The sequence below is a fragment of the Lepidochelys olivacea genome (assembly GCF_965140295.1).
Source record: "Lepidochelys olivacea isolate rLepOli2 genome assembly, chromosome: 3".
NCBI lineage: Eukaryota > Metazoa > Chordata > Testudines > Cheloniidae > Lepidochelys > Lepidochelys olivacea.
Window position 1 is genome coordinate 192,093,433 of NC_140413.1, and position 19,795 is coordinate 192,113,227.

The 19,795-nt window shown below is 44.5% G+C and overlaps 1 protein-coding gene across 1 annotated transcript; it reads right to left on the reverse strand.

Moving 5' to 3' along the window:
- Positions 1-15,405, reverse strand: CCT4 (chaperonin containing TCP1 subunit 4). Its single transcript, XM_084622332.1, has 14 exons — positions 15,124-15,405; positions 11,899-11,951; positions 10,878-10,967; positions 10,047-10,155; positions 7,300-7,442; positions 5,309-5,430; positions 5,066-5,198; positions 3,901-4,040; positions 3,432-3,528; positions 2,804-2,914; positions 2,234-2,364; positions 1,873-2,107; positions 539-652; positions 1-177 (listed from the first exon to the last, which is right to left on the reverse strand). Exons 1-14 carry the CDS (start codon positions 15,242-15,244, stop codon positions 163-165), a joined length of 1,614 nt encoding a protein of 537 aa, XP_084478458.1. The 5' UTR covers positions 15,245-15,405; the 3' UTR covers positions 1-162.
- Between the last annotated feature and the right edge of the window lie 4,390 nt (positions 15,406-19,795).

The window sequence follows — 19,795 nt, forward strand, 5'->3', positions numbered from 1 at the left end:
TTTGCCTCTTGAAACCAGAGATTTTATTAAATTAAGTTGATAAAAGTACATAAACTTAAGTGAGTTTTAGCAGAATGCTTGACATAGGGATTCTGTGAAGAAACCATACTCCAAAACTACGCCATGGTACTCTTGCCTGTACTGCCATTTCCTTTAGTCACCTTATCGAGTGTTCACCTGCAAAGATGAGTTAACATCATCAGGCATGTGGATGGGAAACAATTATCAACATCCCTCACTTTAAAGATACCACTCCACATATAATCCTTTTGTAATCTGTACATTAAACTGGCTGCTGTATTTACCAATACTTGGTTTTGGTTACTGTTTTCCCACAAGGATTGTTTCAGTTATCAGAAGACTTCTGAATTACATGTAAATGGCATACAACTCCTAGGAATATAAGGGTATGAAATACAATAATGGTAAAATATTTACTTTAAATACTAATCCTTAACATAAGGGATATATCTTATTTGCAGCACTGTCATATAATATAAAACAGAACATGAAAATAATAATCAAAAATATTACTTACCACATCATCAATCTTAAGGATACTGCGGACAGTTTCTGTAGCTAGTGTCAGCGCACTGAGAGACACCAACAGAGGCTGGACCACCAACTCCTCCAGGATATTGGAAATTCCACCCTACAGAACCAGAATTGTATCCTCATTTTGTATAAAGCAAATGCCACAAAGATGATTAAAACATACTTGTAAATTATCCCCAGTAGCCCCCCTGCCCACCACTGTTTAAAGAGAAAAGGTACTTTATTAGTAGATGGCCATATACAGTTCATTTGAACCCATTCAGTTCCCAACAGGAATGCTGTGGTACAAAATTTATGTTGCAATACTCAGGAAATCCACTCAACACCAGATACTTGTGAAGCTATGCCCACCCAATGCTACTGTCTGGTCCAATGCCCAGGCAAGAAGCTAGACACTCCAAGCTACAGAGGAAGCAAATGGGAGGGCGTCAAAAAATAGGCCAGCTCACAGCCACAGACTGAGCAGATATTTTCCCTGGTGGCTACATCCTGTGCTCACACATCTAAAAATGTTAATTTTCAAAAAAAGTGATACCGCTCGTTCTTATGGCTTAAAGAAAAAAAACCCAACGAACTACTGAGAGTAACATTTCACTGGATGCCATGGCAGAGTCTGTTAACTCATCCTCTCCCCCCCTCCCCCCACACTCACTACAGGATTTTTTGAGTGCACCTGAGATTTTTAGCAGAGAAATACATTACTAACTAGCAAAGATGGCTGGAAAATACAATTTCCAGCCCATGGAAAATTAATGCTTTTGGAACCAAACATTGTCCCATTTAAGACAAAGTAAAAACCTTGACATTTCTCGTTGGACAGAAATTCTGAAAAATTCCATTTCAGGAGAACCAACACAGAATTTTTTGGCATGTTGGCTGCTCATCTGGAAGATGACAAGAAGAGAGGCACCCAGGCTGCAGGGGAGCTGGAGAGCTGGGTTGCTCTGCCTCCCAGCAGATCCCAGGCAGCCTGCTTAGAAGTCATCATTTTAATTTTCCCCAACAAAACTGAAGTTCTCAGCTGGAATATTTAATTTTTTGCAAAAAGGGCATTTCCCGTCAAAAAAAAATTTCTGATAAGATTCCTAACCAGTTCTTCTAATTAGTCAGTTTTTAAAAACACTGGTTATCTGGTATCTTAGACCATGAAAATGCTCAATTGTTATGTTGCAATGATCTGGGAGGTTGACGAAGGACAGTTTTGGGCTACAACACGGGCAACCTTTGTCTGTCTTTATTCTCAAGTATTTTTTCCTCAAAAAAACGACCGAACATTTTAATTTACCATCATGGATGTATAATCCTTTTGTATATTACCTTTCTGATGTTAATGCCTGCTGTTTTCTCTCCTTGTGCATGTCTGTTTCGCAGCTCTGTTACAGTAGAAATAGGATTAAGGCCTGCATTTTCAGCCAGTGTAGATGGGATGACTTCCATTGCATCTCCATATGCACGGACACAGTATGAGTCCATACCACTCAAAGTGCGAGCATACTCATTCAAGCGCAGTGCTAATTCTATCTCTGGTGCTCCACCTCCCGCAATTAGAGCTCTGGGGGAGGAAAAAAAGTAAAATTCTATTAAAAAAATACAAGCTGTGGCCTTCGACAAATGTTTAAGTGGTTACAGTTTACTGTATAACTGGTATATGAAGCCACTACGTAATAGAAAGCATTACCTTTTTTTTACTAAACAACGTATGACACACAGAGCATCGTGAATTGAACGCTCAGCTTCTTCCATAACTAGTTTGTTGGATCCACGTACCACAATTGTAACAGTTTTTCCAGGGCTTGTACAGCCTGTAATCTGTAACATAAAAACATAGTTGGACCAAAAAAACCTTAGGGAAATTTAAAATCTGGGACATTACCTATTAGCAGGGAATGGAAGTTATACTGGATTAAGGCCTGAGACTTGACATATTCAGTTACCTAATGGAGATTGAGCTCTGGTAAACCACACCAAGTTTTCGAAGTCAATACAATCAAGTAAGCCTATTGGGACAGGGACTGTCTTTGTTGTGCATTTGCGCAGCATCTAGCATAAAGAGGGGTCCATGACTAGGGGTCCTCGGTGCTACAGTACTACCAATGATAATAGAAGTAAATACTGTTGCATACTACAGAAAAATCTAAAAAGTTACAGCTCTCATTCATTTCTACAAAAGGCAAGTTGTGAGGTATCTCTCCTTAAAATTATATTATCTTATAATGAGCAAGGAAAGATGTTCATTTCTGTTCCTTACCTTTATTAGCTTCCCGGAACCATTTAGGTTGACCTCCTCTGCCAATTCAGCAGATCCCAATGTATCAGCAATGAACTGATCAATGTGAGCAACTGGCTTGGTTCCAATTGTCTACAGGAACAAGTTAAACCACAAATAAAACAAGCAAAACATACAGTTTAGCGTACTTTCTATACATTATAGTTGGCTCATAACTGCTTTAATTCAGGTTTCAGACTGGTAGCCGTGTTAGTCTGTATCAGCAAAAAGATGGGCTTTAGCCCACGAAAGCTTATGATCAAATAAATTTTAGTCTCTAAGGTGCCACAAGTACTCCTCAGTCTTTTGATGCCCTACTTTTCTCCCCCCACTAGAGTCTGACCATTTGCTATTTTTCTTGGAGATAAAAGGGAATAAGAGAATAGTTAAGTCTTTTGGAGATATTTATCCTTTTTATTCGTACTGTGTGTATATATACACACACACACACACACACACAGGGAGGGAGGGAGAGACGATGTGTGTGTGGGGGGGGGGCATCACAAAGTCCACTCCAATAAAACAAGGTGTTATGTCCATTTAAGTTATATAGTAGTGATAGGGTATAGATATCCTTCAGCACAGCTATTTAAATAAAACACTTCCTTACCTTACAGATAAATTCAATGTCTTCTCTTTCAATATCTTTAATCACCATGATCTTCATTTTGTTCAAGAAATGTAGCGCTAGATCACTAAGAGCGTCCCTAAAATCAAGGACAATGCAAACAATGAAAACACAACACTATAAAACCAATATTGCTAGCATGTGATTATCAGTTATAATTAGGATTTGTGTCAGAGTTAGTAATAAAAACCCACTGAAGAATTTCAGTACTGGCTTATTAAAAAAACTACATAAAAATTGTGAAGTGGGAGGTATGTTAATTGTTCAGAGGGCGTGTGACAGAACCTCCATGCTCACTGAAAGTACAGGGGTTTCGTAAGCAACCAGTGTTTGAAATTGCCCCCCTTGATGTTAGTGTTACAATTCAGCTTATGAAGAGTACCGATGCTTTACTCCAATCTAATAGTTACTTAGTAAACAGAAGTGTTGTTTTTTCAGGTAGTTAGCATACCGTAGAATAGACTTCTGAATGAGCAGCACATTGCATCCAGCCTTTTTAATTTGTTTAACTAAGTTTAGAATGTAGGCTCTCTCTTCGCGCAATACTCTATCCATTTGAGCATAGTCAGAAACAACAATCTGGTTGTCCATCTATTAAAAGAGAAAAATATTTAACGTCTTCAAAAATTACTGAATTTAAGCTCAAATTTAAGTACATTTCTAGGTATACCATGCTGTTTCTATAGTTCAGTGCAGTTGCGATCCAAGGCAAACAAGACTGAATACACCATTGCATCCACGTACATTTTAATGTGCCAATGCAAGGACTTGTGGTTTTAAGTTACAACCTTTTACTACTACATGATAAGTTTAAAACTAATGGGCTTCTGATATAGTTTATGGAACAGGAAAGTTATGTATTACTGATAACAGACTTAGGCTTGGTCTACACTAGAGTTAGGTTGACATAAGGCAGCTTACATGGACCTAATCATCTCAATGTCTACACTAGAATGCTGCTTCCGCCGAAGTAAGGGGCCTGCTAACTGACATCATATAACTCCACCTCCACAAGAGACATAGCACTTATGTTCCTGTAGTTAGGGCAAGGCAACTTTGGCTGTTGGCTGTCATTTTTGTCAGTTTCATGGCTGCTGGGCTCACCTGAAACTGACAAGCATGTTAATTTCACTGCTGGGAGGCTCACTGCTGGGCTAAGCTGGCCCTCCCGCAGCTGTCAGCTGGGTGCCAGGCTCACTGCTGGAGCCCCCACCCCAGGGTGACAGCCTGAGCTGTGAGCCCAGTGCAGGACTCAAATTCACAGCATTGAGCTCCAGCGGTGAGCCCTGACCTGCTGCTCTGAGCGAAAGACAGCCGTGAAACTGATGCCAGGCTCACAGCTCAGACTGTCACCCCACCGCTGGGTGGGGGGCTCTTGCTGTGTGCCCCACATGGCTGTCCATGCCCCACTTCAGTCAGTGCAAGCGCTCCTAGTAAGGATGCGCACCATCAGCAGGAGGAGGGTAGTGTGGACACCAAGAGCCGACTGAATTACTGCGAAGGCTTCTGTAGTGTAGACAAGCCCTTAAGGGGTATATTTTTTCTTCACTGTATGATTACATGTAAATCCCCATGCACGAAGATAATATTACATTGGGCAGGCCAAGCTAACTCACATCAGTCTTTGGAGCAGACAGGCAAAACTGAATGAGACCAATCTTGGCTTTTTCCACTCTAGTTACACCAGTATTCGCCAGCTTCTGAGTGAGGACTAGTCCTTCAACCAGTTCACAATCATCAATTGTTCCACTGGAAACAAGAGTAGTAAAACATGAAATTAATGTTTTAGGGAAGCAATTTTTAAAAGTTGGACAAGTTACTTTAATTAACAGAATTGCTAGATACGGATTGCTACTTACCCAAGCTTTTTAACAATTTTGACATCTCTAAGATCTACACCGCTAGCTGTAGTTGGATCAATCACCTTCATCACTGCATCCACACTCATTGGAGAAAGGAGACTAGAGTACTGAGACACAACCTAAAGGGATTTAATTAAAATAAACAAACTTAGTGTGAGGAAGAACACTTACAAAATTTTACCCAACTGAAAAATAATGCAATTTAGTGGCATAATCAAAATTAAGATACCAATTTCAAAATTACACTCGCAAGGCATTCATAATCTCATTGTTTTTCTTTTTTGTGTTTATAACCTATATAGTTTGAAAATGAAATCTGATTTCTTAATTTTTTCCCTGCCAATAACTAATTTATTACTGTAGTTTTACTCGTACATGCTGGGTTACCAACAAAAGGTAGGACAATTGCTTCTGTGGTAAAAACTATGCTAAGGCCTAGCACAATCGTTCTCAATTGGGGGGGTGGGGGGGGGGGGAATAGGCACATCAAACTTTATGGAGGGTACAGCAAGCCTTCCCACTTACTCATGGGGTTGTACCACCACTTGAATTTGGCCTGGCCCCCCAGTCATGACAGGGTTGGCCGGACCAAATCTGAGTGAATTGTATTGCGACCTGGCATACAGGTAGAACACTGAAGGAAACCTAAGAGCTCTACCCCACATATTTCTGTTGGAAAGACCACTCTTTGTCTTCAGTCATCCCCAGGAGATGCCTTTAAAATGAATTCCCTAATGCACGGTGACTTGTAGAGAAAAGAAAGTACAGCCTGGGTCTGTATTATTCTTTTTTGCATAGACTCCACAGGACCCATGGGGGAAGTGACCCATTTATACATCTCCTCTGCTGCCCAATGTGGACCTTCCCAAACCCCTTCCCCCTGTACAGATTCTGGCTTTGGAAAGCTCTCAGCAGGGTCCCAGGAAGGAGACAGATTGTGCCACAAAGGCAACCAACATCATTTCCACAATAGAAGGGTGAGATCTCTGCATGCAGGCCCCTCCTCTGTGCTGATCAGGGGGTCGCATGATCTCTGGCCCCTCCTCCCCCATTAAAAAAAGCAAATAAGAAAACATTTAACTTGACATAAAAGAATGGCATGGATTTTGCAAACAGGGTCAGAAAACATATGGTTGTAATCAACTGCAATATTATTCAAATATGGAGGAAACATTTTTAAAGTAAACACTTGATTCAAAAATGTAATAGAACTACATGAAAATGGTCTTCCTAGTCTTTGCATTTAAAGGCATAGTAAACTTGAAATCTCATCTTTTTAGGGAATAGAAGTAAGTTGCTTCTGGGAGCTTTCCCTGACAATTTGGGGAGTTCAGCTTAAAATGACTGTTTTAAAAAAGTTTCTCCCTTAGTGCAGTGTGAAAAACCCACACGAACAGAGAAAATAGTGTCATGGACTACGCACAAGACAACGGTAAATGCTTGAAGTAAGCCAACTGAAAGAGAGGACAATTTTTTTCACTGTTCTTTCAGCTTTAGTGATCTTAGGTGTTACCTAAATATAGTAGATAAAAATTTAAAACTGAAACGTGACTAGGATTAAATTCAGTTCAACTTTTAGGTTGCAAGTTAATGTCAATCAATTGCAGCATCATGAAAAGTCAGCTCGCTCTAGTAGACCAGGAACAGTTATGAAATTATCTATTCTCCCAATTAATCTGGCACATATGAAACAATATAAACCACACACAAAAAAGTCAGTACAAAGAAAACAGTCTATTTCAAAGAAGATCTGAATTCAGCTAATAAATGGATGAATTACTGGACTTAAAGATCAGTATTTATTATTTGTATTATGGTAGCATCTAGAGAATTCATTTTGCTAAATACTATAGAAATATAGAACAAAGGGACAAATGACATGCAGAGTGAGAAAATGTATAAAATACCCACGAACACATACATTTAATTTACACAGAAGTTAGGCTGAATAACCCCCCATCCACCCCGACTAACTGGATAATTACTACCTTTGAATTCAGTGAAGTAGTCGCACTATTTAGCAAGGTTTCTCTGTCGCTTAGTTCAACTGGCTGTCCCATGTCGGTCAAGACTTCAATACTCTTATCCAAAGCTTTCTGGAATGACTCCGAAATGATGGTGGGATGAATTCCTATTAGAAGTTTAAATTCAAGTTTTCAGACTAATTGTTCACTTAACTTAATCATCTGATTTTCTTAAAATTTTAGAAGCTGGTTCATTCCACTTACAATACCCTTTGATTTTTGGACCGATAGTGACAAATTATCTAAAACTAACATTTCAACAGAAACAGTTTTATTATTTGTAGTTTTCTCTACTTGAATAATGAAAGTGAACTTGCCTCAATTTTACTTATTAGTCCTCATGAACCAGTACAACACATTATCTCCCTGAAGTGTTTGAAGCCCAAATACTTATATCGCACAAAACTGTATTCATTAGCTTTAAGAGGGTCATAAAAACAAAGATATTCATTCTAGGTTTGTAAAACCTTTATTGTACAAAACAGAGTTTAGACCTAAGTAACCTTAACAGTAGTTCCTTTATGGTGTACCATCACCCCCAAAGGGGTTTTTCCAGACAACTTTAGGATGCACCCAATATCCCTTTGCCTTGTCACAAGGAGCTGCTTGGCCGCCAATACCAGCTGCACATCCCCTACTTCTGCTCTTGGTGGTACACACACGCTTTCTGTAAACCATACTTCTTGTTTCTATAGCAAGAGACGAGCTTGCAGACAGTATTGCTGGCTAACACCAGCAGCTGGAGAAGGTTTAGAGAGAATGGCCAGCTGGCAGCAGTAAAGGGGGAAGAAAAGAGAGCAGAACCTTTGGGAGGTGGGACAAGAAACGAGGCAGGACGAACAAAAATGAGAATGGCAAAATATGAAGAAAAGAAGGAAAAAAAGAGGACAGAAACTGGCAAGATGAGGCAATAACCGCAGGGGATGGTGTAAGGGTACATAGGTAATAAGTCAAGATGTCAAGCACCTGGGAGTGGGGGGGGGGGGAGGGGAGTGAGTGAAGGTGCCTAGTAAGACAAGGTTGGAAATCACAGCTATAATTGCCCACTAACATGCAAACTCAATAATATTGAGCTTGAAAACAGACTTTAATTGGGATCTTTTTTTACTGTTATGGTAATTTCTCCCGAGTTTCAAAGGTTTCAAGGTGATAACTGAATAACTATTTGAAACATGATATTGCCATATATTTATTCTGAATTTCTCAAACAGCAAGTGAGGACAAAGGGATATTCAGCACATTACTGCAAGCTTACCTTTCAAAAAGGCCATGTATGTGCTGAATAACCCAGTTCCTAGCTATCTGGATACTACCCACAAATTTATGTCAGCATTTTACAAAGAGAGAGAGCCAAGTGTTACCTAGAGATACTACATTAATAAGGACCATTCTAGGCTAGGTTATATTTAATAAATTTATACACACAGTCATGTACTTTTGGTATATTTGATCTATTCAGATATTTATATGGCCTTCTCATCAACACAGTATCCCTGTGCTTCACAGTCATTAATGAATTTACCACTGAGATAAGGAAGTACCATAATTCCCCAATTTATACATGTAGAACTGAGGCACAAAGAGATTCTAGTGATTTGCCCATGGTCACACAAAGTCATGACAAAAATTGGGAACCGAATCCAGATCTCTCCAGTCCCAGTCCACTGTTTTAACTACATCCTTCCTCTCAGATGGTAATGCAGTTCACTTCAGGTCCGACATGTTAGTTCTGCCTTAATATAGGAGACTACTTACAAGCGTCCCCCTTTGATAATTCCAATGTGCTTATTTAATGAAGTGACTAGCCTTGCAGACCATTCCACTGTTCAGCATCAGTATCATTGGACTACTGCTTATATGCTTACTGTACTTTTGTGATAGTAGGGTTAAAAGCTGACAGGGCTCACCTGCCACCCTATGAGTTGACCTGCATGAGCACTGTTGGGGCAGAGAAGCATTGCATGACTGCTTTGTAAAACAGAGGAAAAGATCAATTCCTATTTGAGGCAAGCTTTTTTCGATTTAAGGTTTTTTGTTTGAAAAGCAATCCTTTAAAAAAAAAAATAGAGAAATTTAAAATAAAAACCATTTGTTGAAGCAAGGAATATAAACTGTTCTGTTCAGCCCCTACTGGATTCTTCACACAGCATCTGGTTGCTGCTGGCATGCTGTTCGCCTCACTGAATTGGTACAACAGAACTGCTAGTGCTCACAAGAATTTATACTGCTTTACACATTCAAAGTCTTTTACAAACATCAATCCTCTCAACAATCCTGTGAAATAAATATCTCTATTTTACAAACACCAGGTGATTTGCTCAAAGCCCAGCAAGAGTTCCTAGCTCCCAATTTTGGGTTAATTTCTTCATACCAGACTATTTCACCCATCATGAACTACTATCTATTAAAAATTTCATAAGGTATCTCAGCATTTTAATAGTTATACTTGATCCGTAACACTGGAAGCAGATTCAACCTCAAAAAATATGAAGCTAAATGATTTGAGACTGCCACCAGAAATAAGACATTAACAAGTACAGAAACAAAACTCTTTTGAGTTACTTTTCAAATAAGTGTTTTACCACTAAAAAGTTATAGTTAATGGACTTTCATTAACCAAAAACAAATCTTATTAAAATTCAGTTATATATAATTAACTCTTCCAGGCATCTTGCCTTTTCGATTTATTAAAGCCAACCAGTAAAACATACCCTTCTGAAGAAGTCTGGAACATGCATCCAAGAGAGCACCAGCAATGATAACAACAGATGTGGTGCCATCACCAGCTTCAATATCTTGTGCCTTGGACAGCTCTACCAACTAAATGAAGACAGTTTGAGAACTTGTGACATGATTTATTGGAACCAATTAATTAAGTACCAGTGGTGCATAAAAGTAATAAGAAAAAATATTTAATATTCCATTGGGGATTGCTTAAAGAGTGGTTTTACTTATTAACTTTAAATATACAGACTGGTTCCTCCTTAATTTTGTGCGTGTATATATTTTTCCAAGGTTACAAAAGTTATTTTATCCCACTTATACCTGTGTATAAGCAAAATAGAACATAACATGTTCTATGAGGTCCTTGCTTCTTGACTGACCAGCAACACTGCTCATTTATACAGGCATTGTCCCAAAGTATAACTTTAACCCATGACATTATGACAGGGATTAGAGTAAGGATTCCTAGTTTACTGTCAGTTAATCAGAATCTAAGAATCCTCCCATAAACCATGTTGCACAGAATACATAAAGCTTAATTATTGCATTACACTCAAACCATCATTTGAAGTTTGGATTTTTAGGCTGTCCCCACCCCCAAGATCCATGTAAAGAGCATCAAGGTGAGAACTTCAGTGCATTACAGACTTGCTGTGCTGCAACACCAGTGTACTTGAGTGCCCTGCAGCTTTCTAGAACCACACTTATCCTCTCCTCAGCTCCATGAACTCCCTGAATTAATCTGGTGCCTCCTTAGATTTTTCTGCCAACCAGGTTGGGATATACTGGTTTACAGGTTGAAATTAAAAGTTATTTACCATTTTGGCTGCAGGATGTAGAACCTGCATTTGTTTCAGAATAGTTGCACCATCATTTGTAATCATCACATCTCCTTTACCATCTTGAATCTGGAAAAAGAAAACCCACAACATACTTATCACTAAGGCTGAGAGTTTATCAAGGTCGTCACGGATTCCGTGACGTCTGCAGTGGCCGGTGTGCCTGGATAAGGGACCGACTAGCAGCTCAAGCAGCCCCTGGGCCAGTTGCACCGGCCGCTGCTGGGGCAGTATCCGGCCACCCCGCCCCCACCAGAAGCAGTTTAGGTGTGGAAGGGGGCAGGGGGCTGGGGCACGGGATGGGGTGAGGCAGGCTCTAGGTAGCGCTTACCTCGGGGGGCTCCCCGGAAGCTGCAACATTCCCCTCCCTCAGCTCCTAGGTGGAAAGCATGGCCAGACAGCTCTGTGCACTGCCTCCACCTGCTGGTACCGCCCCCCCACTGGCTGTGGTTCCTGGCCGATGGGAACTGCGGAGCCGTCGCTCAGGGCATAGTACAGAGCTGCCTGGCCACACCTCCGCCTAGGAGCTGACTGAGGGGGCTGTTGTTGCTTCTGGGGAGGCGTGAAGCTGGGTAGGTAGCCTGCCCCAGCCTTCTTGGGCCACCCCCCTCCCCCAAGATTTAGTCAGGGTATATAGTACAAGTCATGGACAGGTCACGGGCCGTGAATTTTTGTTTACTGCCTGTGACCTGTCCATGAGTTTTACTAAAAATACCTGTGACTACTTATGACCTTAGATGCAGAAGACATTTTTTAATATTAAGATCTATAAAACATTTGATGTTCCCTTTAAACCAAAGGGCTTCTTACTACGATTAAAGTTTCAATATAGTACCTTTTCCAACAATAATCATCAATATATGTTTATGTAACTAGAAGTTATCTTGATGATTAACAAATATAAAAAAAAGGGAAACTATTCTTGTAAAAAACTCTTGACATTTCCTTAAATATTTATAATTGGTTTTAAAAATAATTAGACATGTGAATCAAAGCTTACCATTTTATCCATTCCTTTTGGTCCAAGGCTTGTTCTAATAGCATCAGCAACCGCTGAAGAGGGAGTGAAAATGAGATGCTTTTACGCAACAGTCACTGACATTCAGCTTTAAATTAAAACTGGTAAATGCTAAGGAAATTTACAAAAACTATAACAGTCTGAACATAATCAGTTCTTCTGAACAGAAATGGACAGAAAACTCTGATAAACTCTCACATGGAGCCATTTAGTTCCACTTTATTAAAAGTCTTACTGGTTTATTAAAAGTCTGAAACTTACTGATATGGCATAAATACACTTAGGAAAAAATAAAGTGTATGGCTTTCATGGTTGATTCCAACACCTGGGCCTTGTCTACACTACCAAGTTTTGTCACCAAAAGCTGCCTTTTGCCTATAAAACAGGGGTGTACACATTACAAAGCTACCTTTGGCGGCAAAACTCTGCTCTCTTGCCGCCAAATTAAAACCACCTCCATGAGAGGCAAAGCTTTTTGCCGCAAAGTTAAAATGACAAAGCAAAGCATCAGTGTAGACGCTGCTGTTTGTTTTGACCACATAACTGGCTTCCACCAGTATCACACAATGCCTGCACTGCTCACTGTTTTGATCTCTGCTGCCCTGCAGGCATGTGCCCCTCCCCTTTCAAAGCACTGGGAAGTATCTGACAGCTGAGCACGCTGCTGCATTTGGGAAACGAAGAGCAAATCATTAGCATGGAATGCTCCTGTTCTGCCCTGCACTAGGAACACAGGGGTAGGCAGACTGCTGCTGCAGGGAGCAAGGGGGGGAAAGAGAGGGAAGACTGCTGTGCTGCTTTGACATTCCTCAGCACAGAGAGCTCCCAGAGCTGCTCACAAGATGCTGCCAGAAGCTGAGGAGGCTGTGAGAGAGCCAGAGGGAATCTCAGAGCCACAGGCAGGCAGAACGAGCTGTCTGGGACAGGTGTGCAGAGCAGAAGTGGGGCTGACGTGAGGGGTTGCCCTCCCCCAGGATAGGTCGGCCAGGCTGCAGTCTCCCCTGTCCCAGACATACTCTCCTCTCCCACATACTTAAATTGAAAAAGCAGCTGACAATCTACTAGGATGCCCCTGGAACGATGGGATTGAGAATCGGGGATCACGTGAAGCTGTACCTGCCCCAAGAGGCACTGCAAACCCTTCCCAAAGCACCCTGCGGCCAGTTGCACAGTGGGATAGCTACTACAGTGCAGCATTCTGTGTTGATGCCACAGCTGTTAGTGTGGTGCTCTGCTGACACAAGCAGCGACTGTGGACATGCAACAGTGCTTTTAATTAAAGTGGCATAACTTTTACCGACAAAACTTTGTGGTGTAGACAAGGCCCTGGAACATGGTAAAAACAAACAGCAGCTGATTATTTAAGGTGGATAGAAAGCTGGCTGGATTGTCAAGCTCAACAGGTAGTGATCAACGGCTCGATGTCTGGCTGTCAACCGGTATCAAGCGCTGGCCCCAGTGGTTGGTTCTGGGGCTAGTTTTGTTCAACATCTTTATTAATGATCTGGATGATGGGATGGACCCTCAGCAAGTTCATAGTTGATACGAAGCTGGGGGGAGAGGTAGATACGCTGGAGGGTAGAGATAGGGTCTAGAGTGACCTAGACATATTGGAGGATCGGGCCAAAAGAAATCTGCTGGGGTTCAACAAGGACAAGTGCAGAGTCCTGCACTTAGTACGGAAGAATCCCATGCACCGCTACAGGCTGGGGACTGACTGGCTAAGGAGCAGTTCTGCAGAAAAGGACCTGGGGATTAGAGTGGATGAGAAGCTGGATATGAGTCAGCAGTGTGCCCTTGTTGCCAAGAAGGCCAACGGCATATTGGGCTGCATTAGTAGGAGCATTGCCAGCAGATCGAGGGACGTCATTATTCCCCTCTATTCAGCACTGGTGAGGCAACATCTGGGGTACCACGTCCAGTTTTGGGACCCCCAATACAGAAAGGATGTGAACAAATTGGAGAGAGTGTCCAGCAGAGGGCAACGAAAATGATCCGGGCTGGGGCACATGACTTACAAGGACATGCTGAGGAAACTGGGCTTGTTTAGTCTGCAGAAAAGAAGAGTGATGGGAGATTTGATAGCAACTACCTGAAAGGGGGGGGGGGGGTCCCAAAGAGGATGGAACTTGGCTGTTCTCAGTGGTGGCATATGACAGAACAAGGAGCAATGGTGTCAAGTTGCAGTGGGGGAGGACTAGGTTGGATATTAGGAAATACTATTTCACTAGGAGGGTGATGAAGCACTAGAATGGGTTACCTAGGGTGGTGGTGGAATTTCCATCCTTAGAGGGTTTTTTTAGCCCAGCTTGACAAAGCCCTGGCTAGGATGATTTAGTCAGGGTTTGTCCTGCTTTGAGCAGGGGGTTGGACTAGATGACCTCCGGAGGTTTCTTCCAACCCTAATCCTCTATGCTTAAATGAAGTATTTTAAAATCTAATGGGGGTCCCAACAATATTATGTGCCACACAGGCTTAAAAACGCTGAATAGTTTCACTGGTCTGATAGTGGGTTACAATGCATGTATTTTGACCAAGGCTTGCGTCAATTACAAACTATAGCATTATTTTCCACCACCTTCTGGTCCTGGCACCATAACAATTACTACATTTAAAAAAAGAAAGAAAAACCCACTAGCATACCGGGGAGGGGGGGTGGCGAGAAGACTCTCTTCCCAACAGAAAAGGCCCATGCTGTGTTCACTTAAGGGAAGAAACGGCCCAGAGGCTGTGCCTGAAGCGGTCAGGCCCACATGAACAGGAAAACCGTACACAATGATAGAGCAGAACCAGAGCAGCCTGGAGAGCGCTGAGCCAGCCTGACAGCGGAGGGCCCCGACTGCTCCAAAACCCGCCCAAGATGAAGGCATCTGGCCCCGCCGGCGGGGGAGGGGCACGGTCCGTGTGATGGAGTCTCTTCCCCTCCCCATGACGATGGGGCTGAGGGGGGTCAGCGACTATAGGAAGAAGCCGCCGCCGCCGCCTCCTATTCCGCGCACAGAAGCGGGAAGAATGGGACAGCGAGCGAGTCTGAGTCCCCCCCGCCCCCCTCCCGCTGGGAGCTGGGGGAGAAAGATTTCCTCAGTCCCCTTCCTTCGCCAGGCCAGGCCAGGCCGCTCCCTCCCCAGGCCGAGCCGCGCCCCGCTCCAGCCTCTCCCGGGCCAGGCCGCTCTTCCCCCGCTCCAGCCTCCGCCGGGCGGGCCGCACCTTTGCCTGCGGAGATGTTGCTGAAGCGGATCTGCGCGGGCTTGTCCCGGTCCTGGTAGGCGCCTCTTTTGCGGCCCCCGTTGCCGCCCGGGAAAGCTCTGGACCCCGCGTTCTCCGGCATGGCGACTCCTCCGCGCCCCGCTGCTTCTGAGCTCCGGATGGAGACGGATCACCCAGGCCCACCCGCACTAACGATCCCCGCCGCGAAGCTTCCAGAACGCGCCGCCTCAGCCTCGCCGCTCTTCAGAGCCGGCAGGAGAGAGGGGGGGAGGGGCCAGGTTGGCGCTGCGCGTGACGTCATCGGGGACGCGCCTCGCCCGCGCGTGCTCGCCGGCCGGGGCCGGAGGCATTGTCTGCGCGAGGCGAGGGGTGGGGCCGGCGCCGCCATCTTGCGAGGCAGGGTTTCCAAGCCCGCGATGTTACAGCGAGCGGAGCACTGGTCTCAGAAGGAGCGGCTCGTGCGGGGTGGGCGGGGCTAGAGGGGGATCTCTTAGGAGCAGCCCGAGACTGGGCGGTCGAGGGGCAGATCGGAGCCGTCTGTTCCTAGGCCATCCTGGGGGGCGGGGCATGGACCCCCGGGCTTGGAGCAGCAGCTGGGGGTCCTCCTGCCCGCTCGGGCCGCTGAGGGGAATGGTGCGCTCGCAATCTTGAGCCCCCCCACCCTTCCCTGGCAGTGGCAGCCGCGCTCGGCCTGCAGCGCTGGCGGTGACCCTCAGTGCTGGAGACCCTCCACAGACCCCTCCCTCGAGGTTACAGTCTTAGGCCCCAGTCCTGCAAACTCTTACCCACCGCTAAAAGAAAAGGAGGACTTGTGGCACCTTAGAGACTAACCAATTTATTTGAGCATAGTGAGCTTGCTACGAATTACACCTGGTAGGACACGCACACAAGTGCTGCGAATTACACCTGGTAGGACACGCACACAAGTGCTACGAATTATACCTGATAGGACACGCACACCAGTGCTGCGAATTATACCTGATAGGTCACGCACAGTTCGAATCTAGGCTGAGGCACAGAAACAAAGTCCACAACTGCAGAGTTCCCAAAAGACACTAAGTTTATTACGCTCGAGCGTGGTGCCCCCCTGCTAGCCAGGAGGGGACCCTGAATGCAGATTATTCAAAGGTTATATACTTTTTAGCAAAGCATGTTGCCCTCGTGCATTGGAAATCTTAGCCAATAAACAAACCCTTGTCTTATCTACCACCTATCCCTGCTTGGTGCATTCCTCGTGCTATACCAGTATGTTAATTACACAGCATGGTCCTAAAGCCATGCATCAGTAACTTTTATTATCAGGATGGGAGGCCTCACATCAAGGCCAAGAGACAGGGAGTTAGAGACTGACAAAAACCAGATACTGGGAGTCAAGGCAGGCTGGAGACAAGGAGGAGGATTTTCACAGGGATTCAATATCTAAGGATTACTCCTCCTGGTGTATGATGTGCTGGCATTTAAACAATGGTGGGCCCCAAACCAAAATGGAGTCACATGTGCTAACTTTTCCTTAACAAGCTGTAGCTCACGAAAGCTTATGCTCAAATAAATTGGTTAGTCTCTAAGGTGCCACAAGTCCTCCTTTTCTTTTAGCGAATACAGACTAACACGGCTGCTACTCTGAAACCTGTCACAATCCACCGCAGTGAGTTTTCACAAAGCCCACTGAATTCCCATTTGCAGTAGGTGGAGTGCAGCAAGTGAGATTTATTTTTGTAGCACATCTACAGCAAGAGACTGCGTCATGGATTCTCAGACTCTTGGTACCCTAGATGCCCCTGTTTAAAATATACATTTAAAAATGTATCCTCGATTATTTACACAGCACAATATCTCACTGTACACTGGGGAGCCAATCCACCAGCCAGGGAGGTGGAATCCCCCTCCATACAACAACACAGCTCCACTCAGGACTTCCATTAATGAAGATGCAAAGCAACCCATAACGGTAAACAGTATCACTATCCCATGGAGGCTTCATATCTCTTCCCAGCTGAGGTTTCCCCCACAACCAGCTCCTGGTCCCTGCAGATATCTTTCTCAGATTTTTCCACAGCCCCGTCACTACCAATTAAGGGTGCCCAACGCAGCCTGAGCACCTGCTTCCCCCCACCCCCCGTGGAGGGTCTGGGCTGCGCTCAAGGCCTGTGGGGCCACAGAGGCAGCAGCTTTGGGGGGCCCCACAGGCCCAGAGCGACCTGGGGGATTAGCGGAGGGCCTGGTGCCGGCATCAGGAAGCAGAACGACCCAGCCTGCTCTGCTCCCCCTGCCCCAGCTGTGTGACTCAGGGGAGGGGGCTTGGGGGAAGGGGTCCTCCACCCTGCGCACTCACCGGCGCCGGGAGCCAGCGGAATGTGGTGGGCTGGGTTGCTCCGCTTCCCGCCACCGCCGGTGAGTGCCGGGGTAGGCCTGACCCCTACTACCAGCACCAGGCAGGGGTGGAGGGAGTTGTCCCAGGCCCTGCACCCCCCTAGGAACATCCCTGCCCCTTGCAGTGGGCGCACCCCACAGAGGGGCCAGCTGGGGGATGGGGCTGGCTGCCGCATGCGAAGCACACAGCTGCGTAGGGCCCCAAATTTTGTGGTGCCCAAGGCAGCTGCATATTCTGTGTATGCCTAAGGACAGCCCTGCTTTTCCACCTGACAAGTGCAGAAAGCCAAATCCTTTCTTGATCCTGGTGCTGCCGTCTGTTGCCATGAAGCCATATGTGCAATTTGTGGTAGGACACATGACTAGGAGCAGGTATGTGACCTAAAACTAAAGATCTGAATTTTAAAGGGCTGAGCGGGGACACTAGGCACACTGGGCCTATTTGAAACTCCATTAAGCTGTTGGAGCACCTAAAGGGGCTCCACAAGAAGCAAGGACTAAACATGTCCACAAAAAGAAAAGGAGTACTTGTGGCTCCTTAGAGACTAACAAATTTATTTGAGCATAAGCTTTCGTGAGCTACAGTTCACTTCATCGGATACATGCAGTGGAAAATACAGTGGGGAGATTTTATATACACAGAGAACATGAAACAATGGTTGTTACCATATACACTGTAAGGAGAGTGATCAGGTAAGGTGAGCTATTACCAGCAGGAGAGAAAAAAACCCTATTGTAGTGATAATCAATGTGGGCCATTTCCAGCAGTTGACAAGAACGAGTGAGGAACAGTGCGGGAGGGGACGGGGACGGGAGGGGGGAAAATAAACATGGGGAAATAGTTTTACTTTGTGTAATGACCCATCCACTCCCAGTCTCTATTCAAGCCTAATGTAATGGTGTCCAGTTTGCAAATTAATTCCAATTCAGCAGTCTCTTGTTGGAGTCTGTTTTTGAAGTTTTTTTGTTGAAGAATTGCAACCTTTAGGTTTGTAAGCAAGTGACCAGAGAGATTGAAGTGGTCTCCAACTGGTTTTTGAATGTAATAATTCCTGTCGTCTGATTTGTGTCCATTTATTCTTTTACGTAGAGACTGTCCGGTTGGCCAATGTACATGGGAGAGGGGCATTGGTGGCACATGAAGGCATGTATCACATTGGTAGATGTGCAGGTGAATGAGCCTTTGATAGTGTGGCTGATGTGATTAGGCCCTATTATGGTGTCCCCTGAATAGATATGTGGACACAGTTGGCAACGGGCTTTGTTGCAAGGATAGGTTCCTGGGTTACATTACATACATTACATTACATTACATCCATTACAATCTACATACCACACAGACTATGCTGACAGCTTGTGCTCCACGTTCTCAGAGAAACTGCGGAACCACCTGATCAACATCCTCTACAGCAAACAGGGAAAGATAAAGAATGAGCTCTCAAAAATGGATACTCTCATAAAAAAACAACCTTCCACACAAACTTCCTCGTGGCTGGACTTTACTAAAACTAGACAAGCCATTTATAACACACACTTTGCTTCTCTACAAAAGAAAACACACTTTGCTTCTCTACAAAAGAAAAAGGACACTAAACTTTCTAAACTACTACATGCCACAAGGGGCCACAGCAGTGATTCCCTCAACCCACCCAGCAATATTGTTGACCTATCCAACTATACTCTTAGCCCAGCAGAAGCAGCTGTCCTATCTCTGGGCCTCTCCTTCTGCCCCTCCACCCCCACGAACATGATACAGTTCTGTGGTGATCTAGAATCCTATTTTCGGCGTCTCCGTCTCAAGGAATATTTCCAACACTACCTCTGAACAACATACTAATCCACAGAGACCTCCCTACCAACACTACAAAAAGAAGGATTCTAGGTGGACTCCTCCTGAAGGTCGAGACAGCAGACTGGACTTCTACATAGAGTGCTTCCGCTGACGTGCACGGGCTGAAATTGTGGAAAAGCAGCATCACTTGCCCCACAACCTCAGTCGTGCAGAACACACTGCCATCCACAGCCTCAGAAACAACTCTGACATCATAATCAAAAAGGCTGACAAAGGAGGTGCTGTCATCATCATGAATAGGTCAGAATATGAACAAGAGACTGCTCAGCAGCTCTCCAAGACCACTTTCTACAAGCCATTACCCTCTGATCGCACTGAGAGTTACCAAAAGAAACTACAGCATTTGCTCAAGAAACTCCCTGAAAAAGCACGAGATCAAATCCGCACAGACACACCCCTGGAACCCCGACCTGGGATATTCTATCTACTACCCAAGATCCATAAACCTGG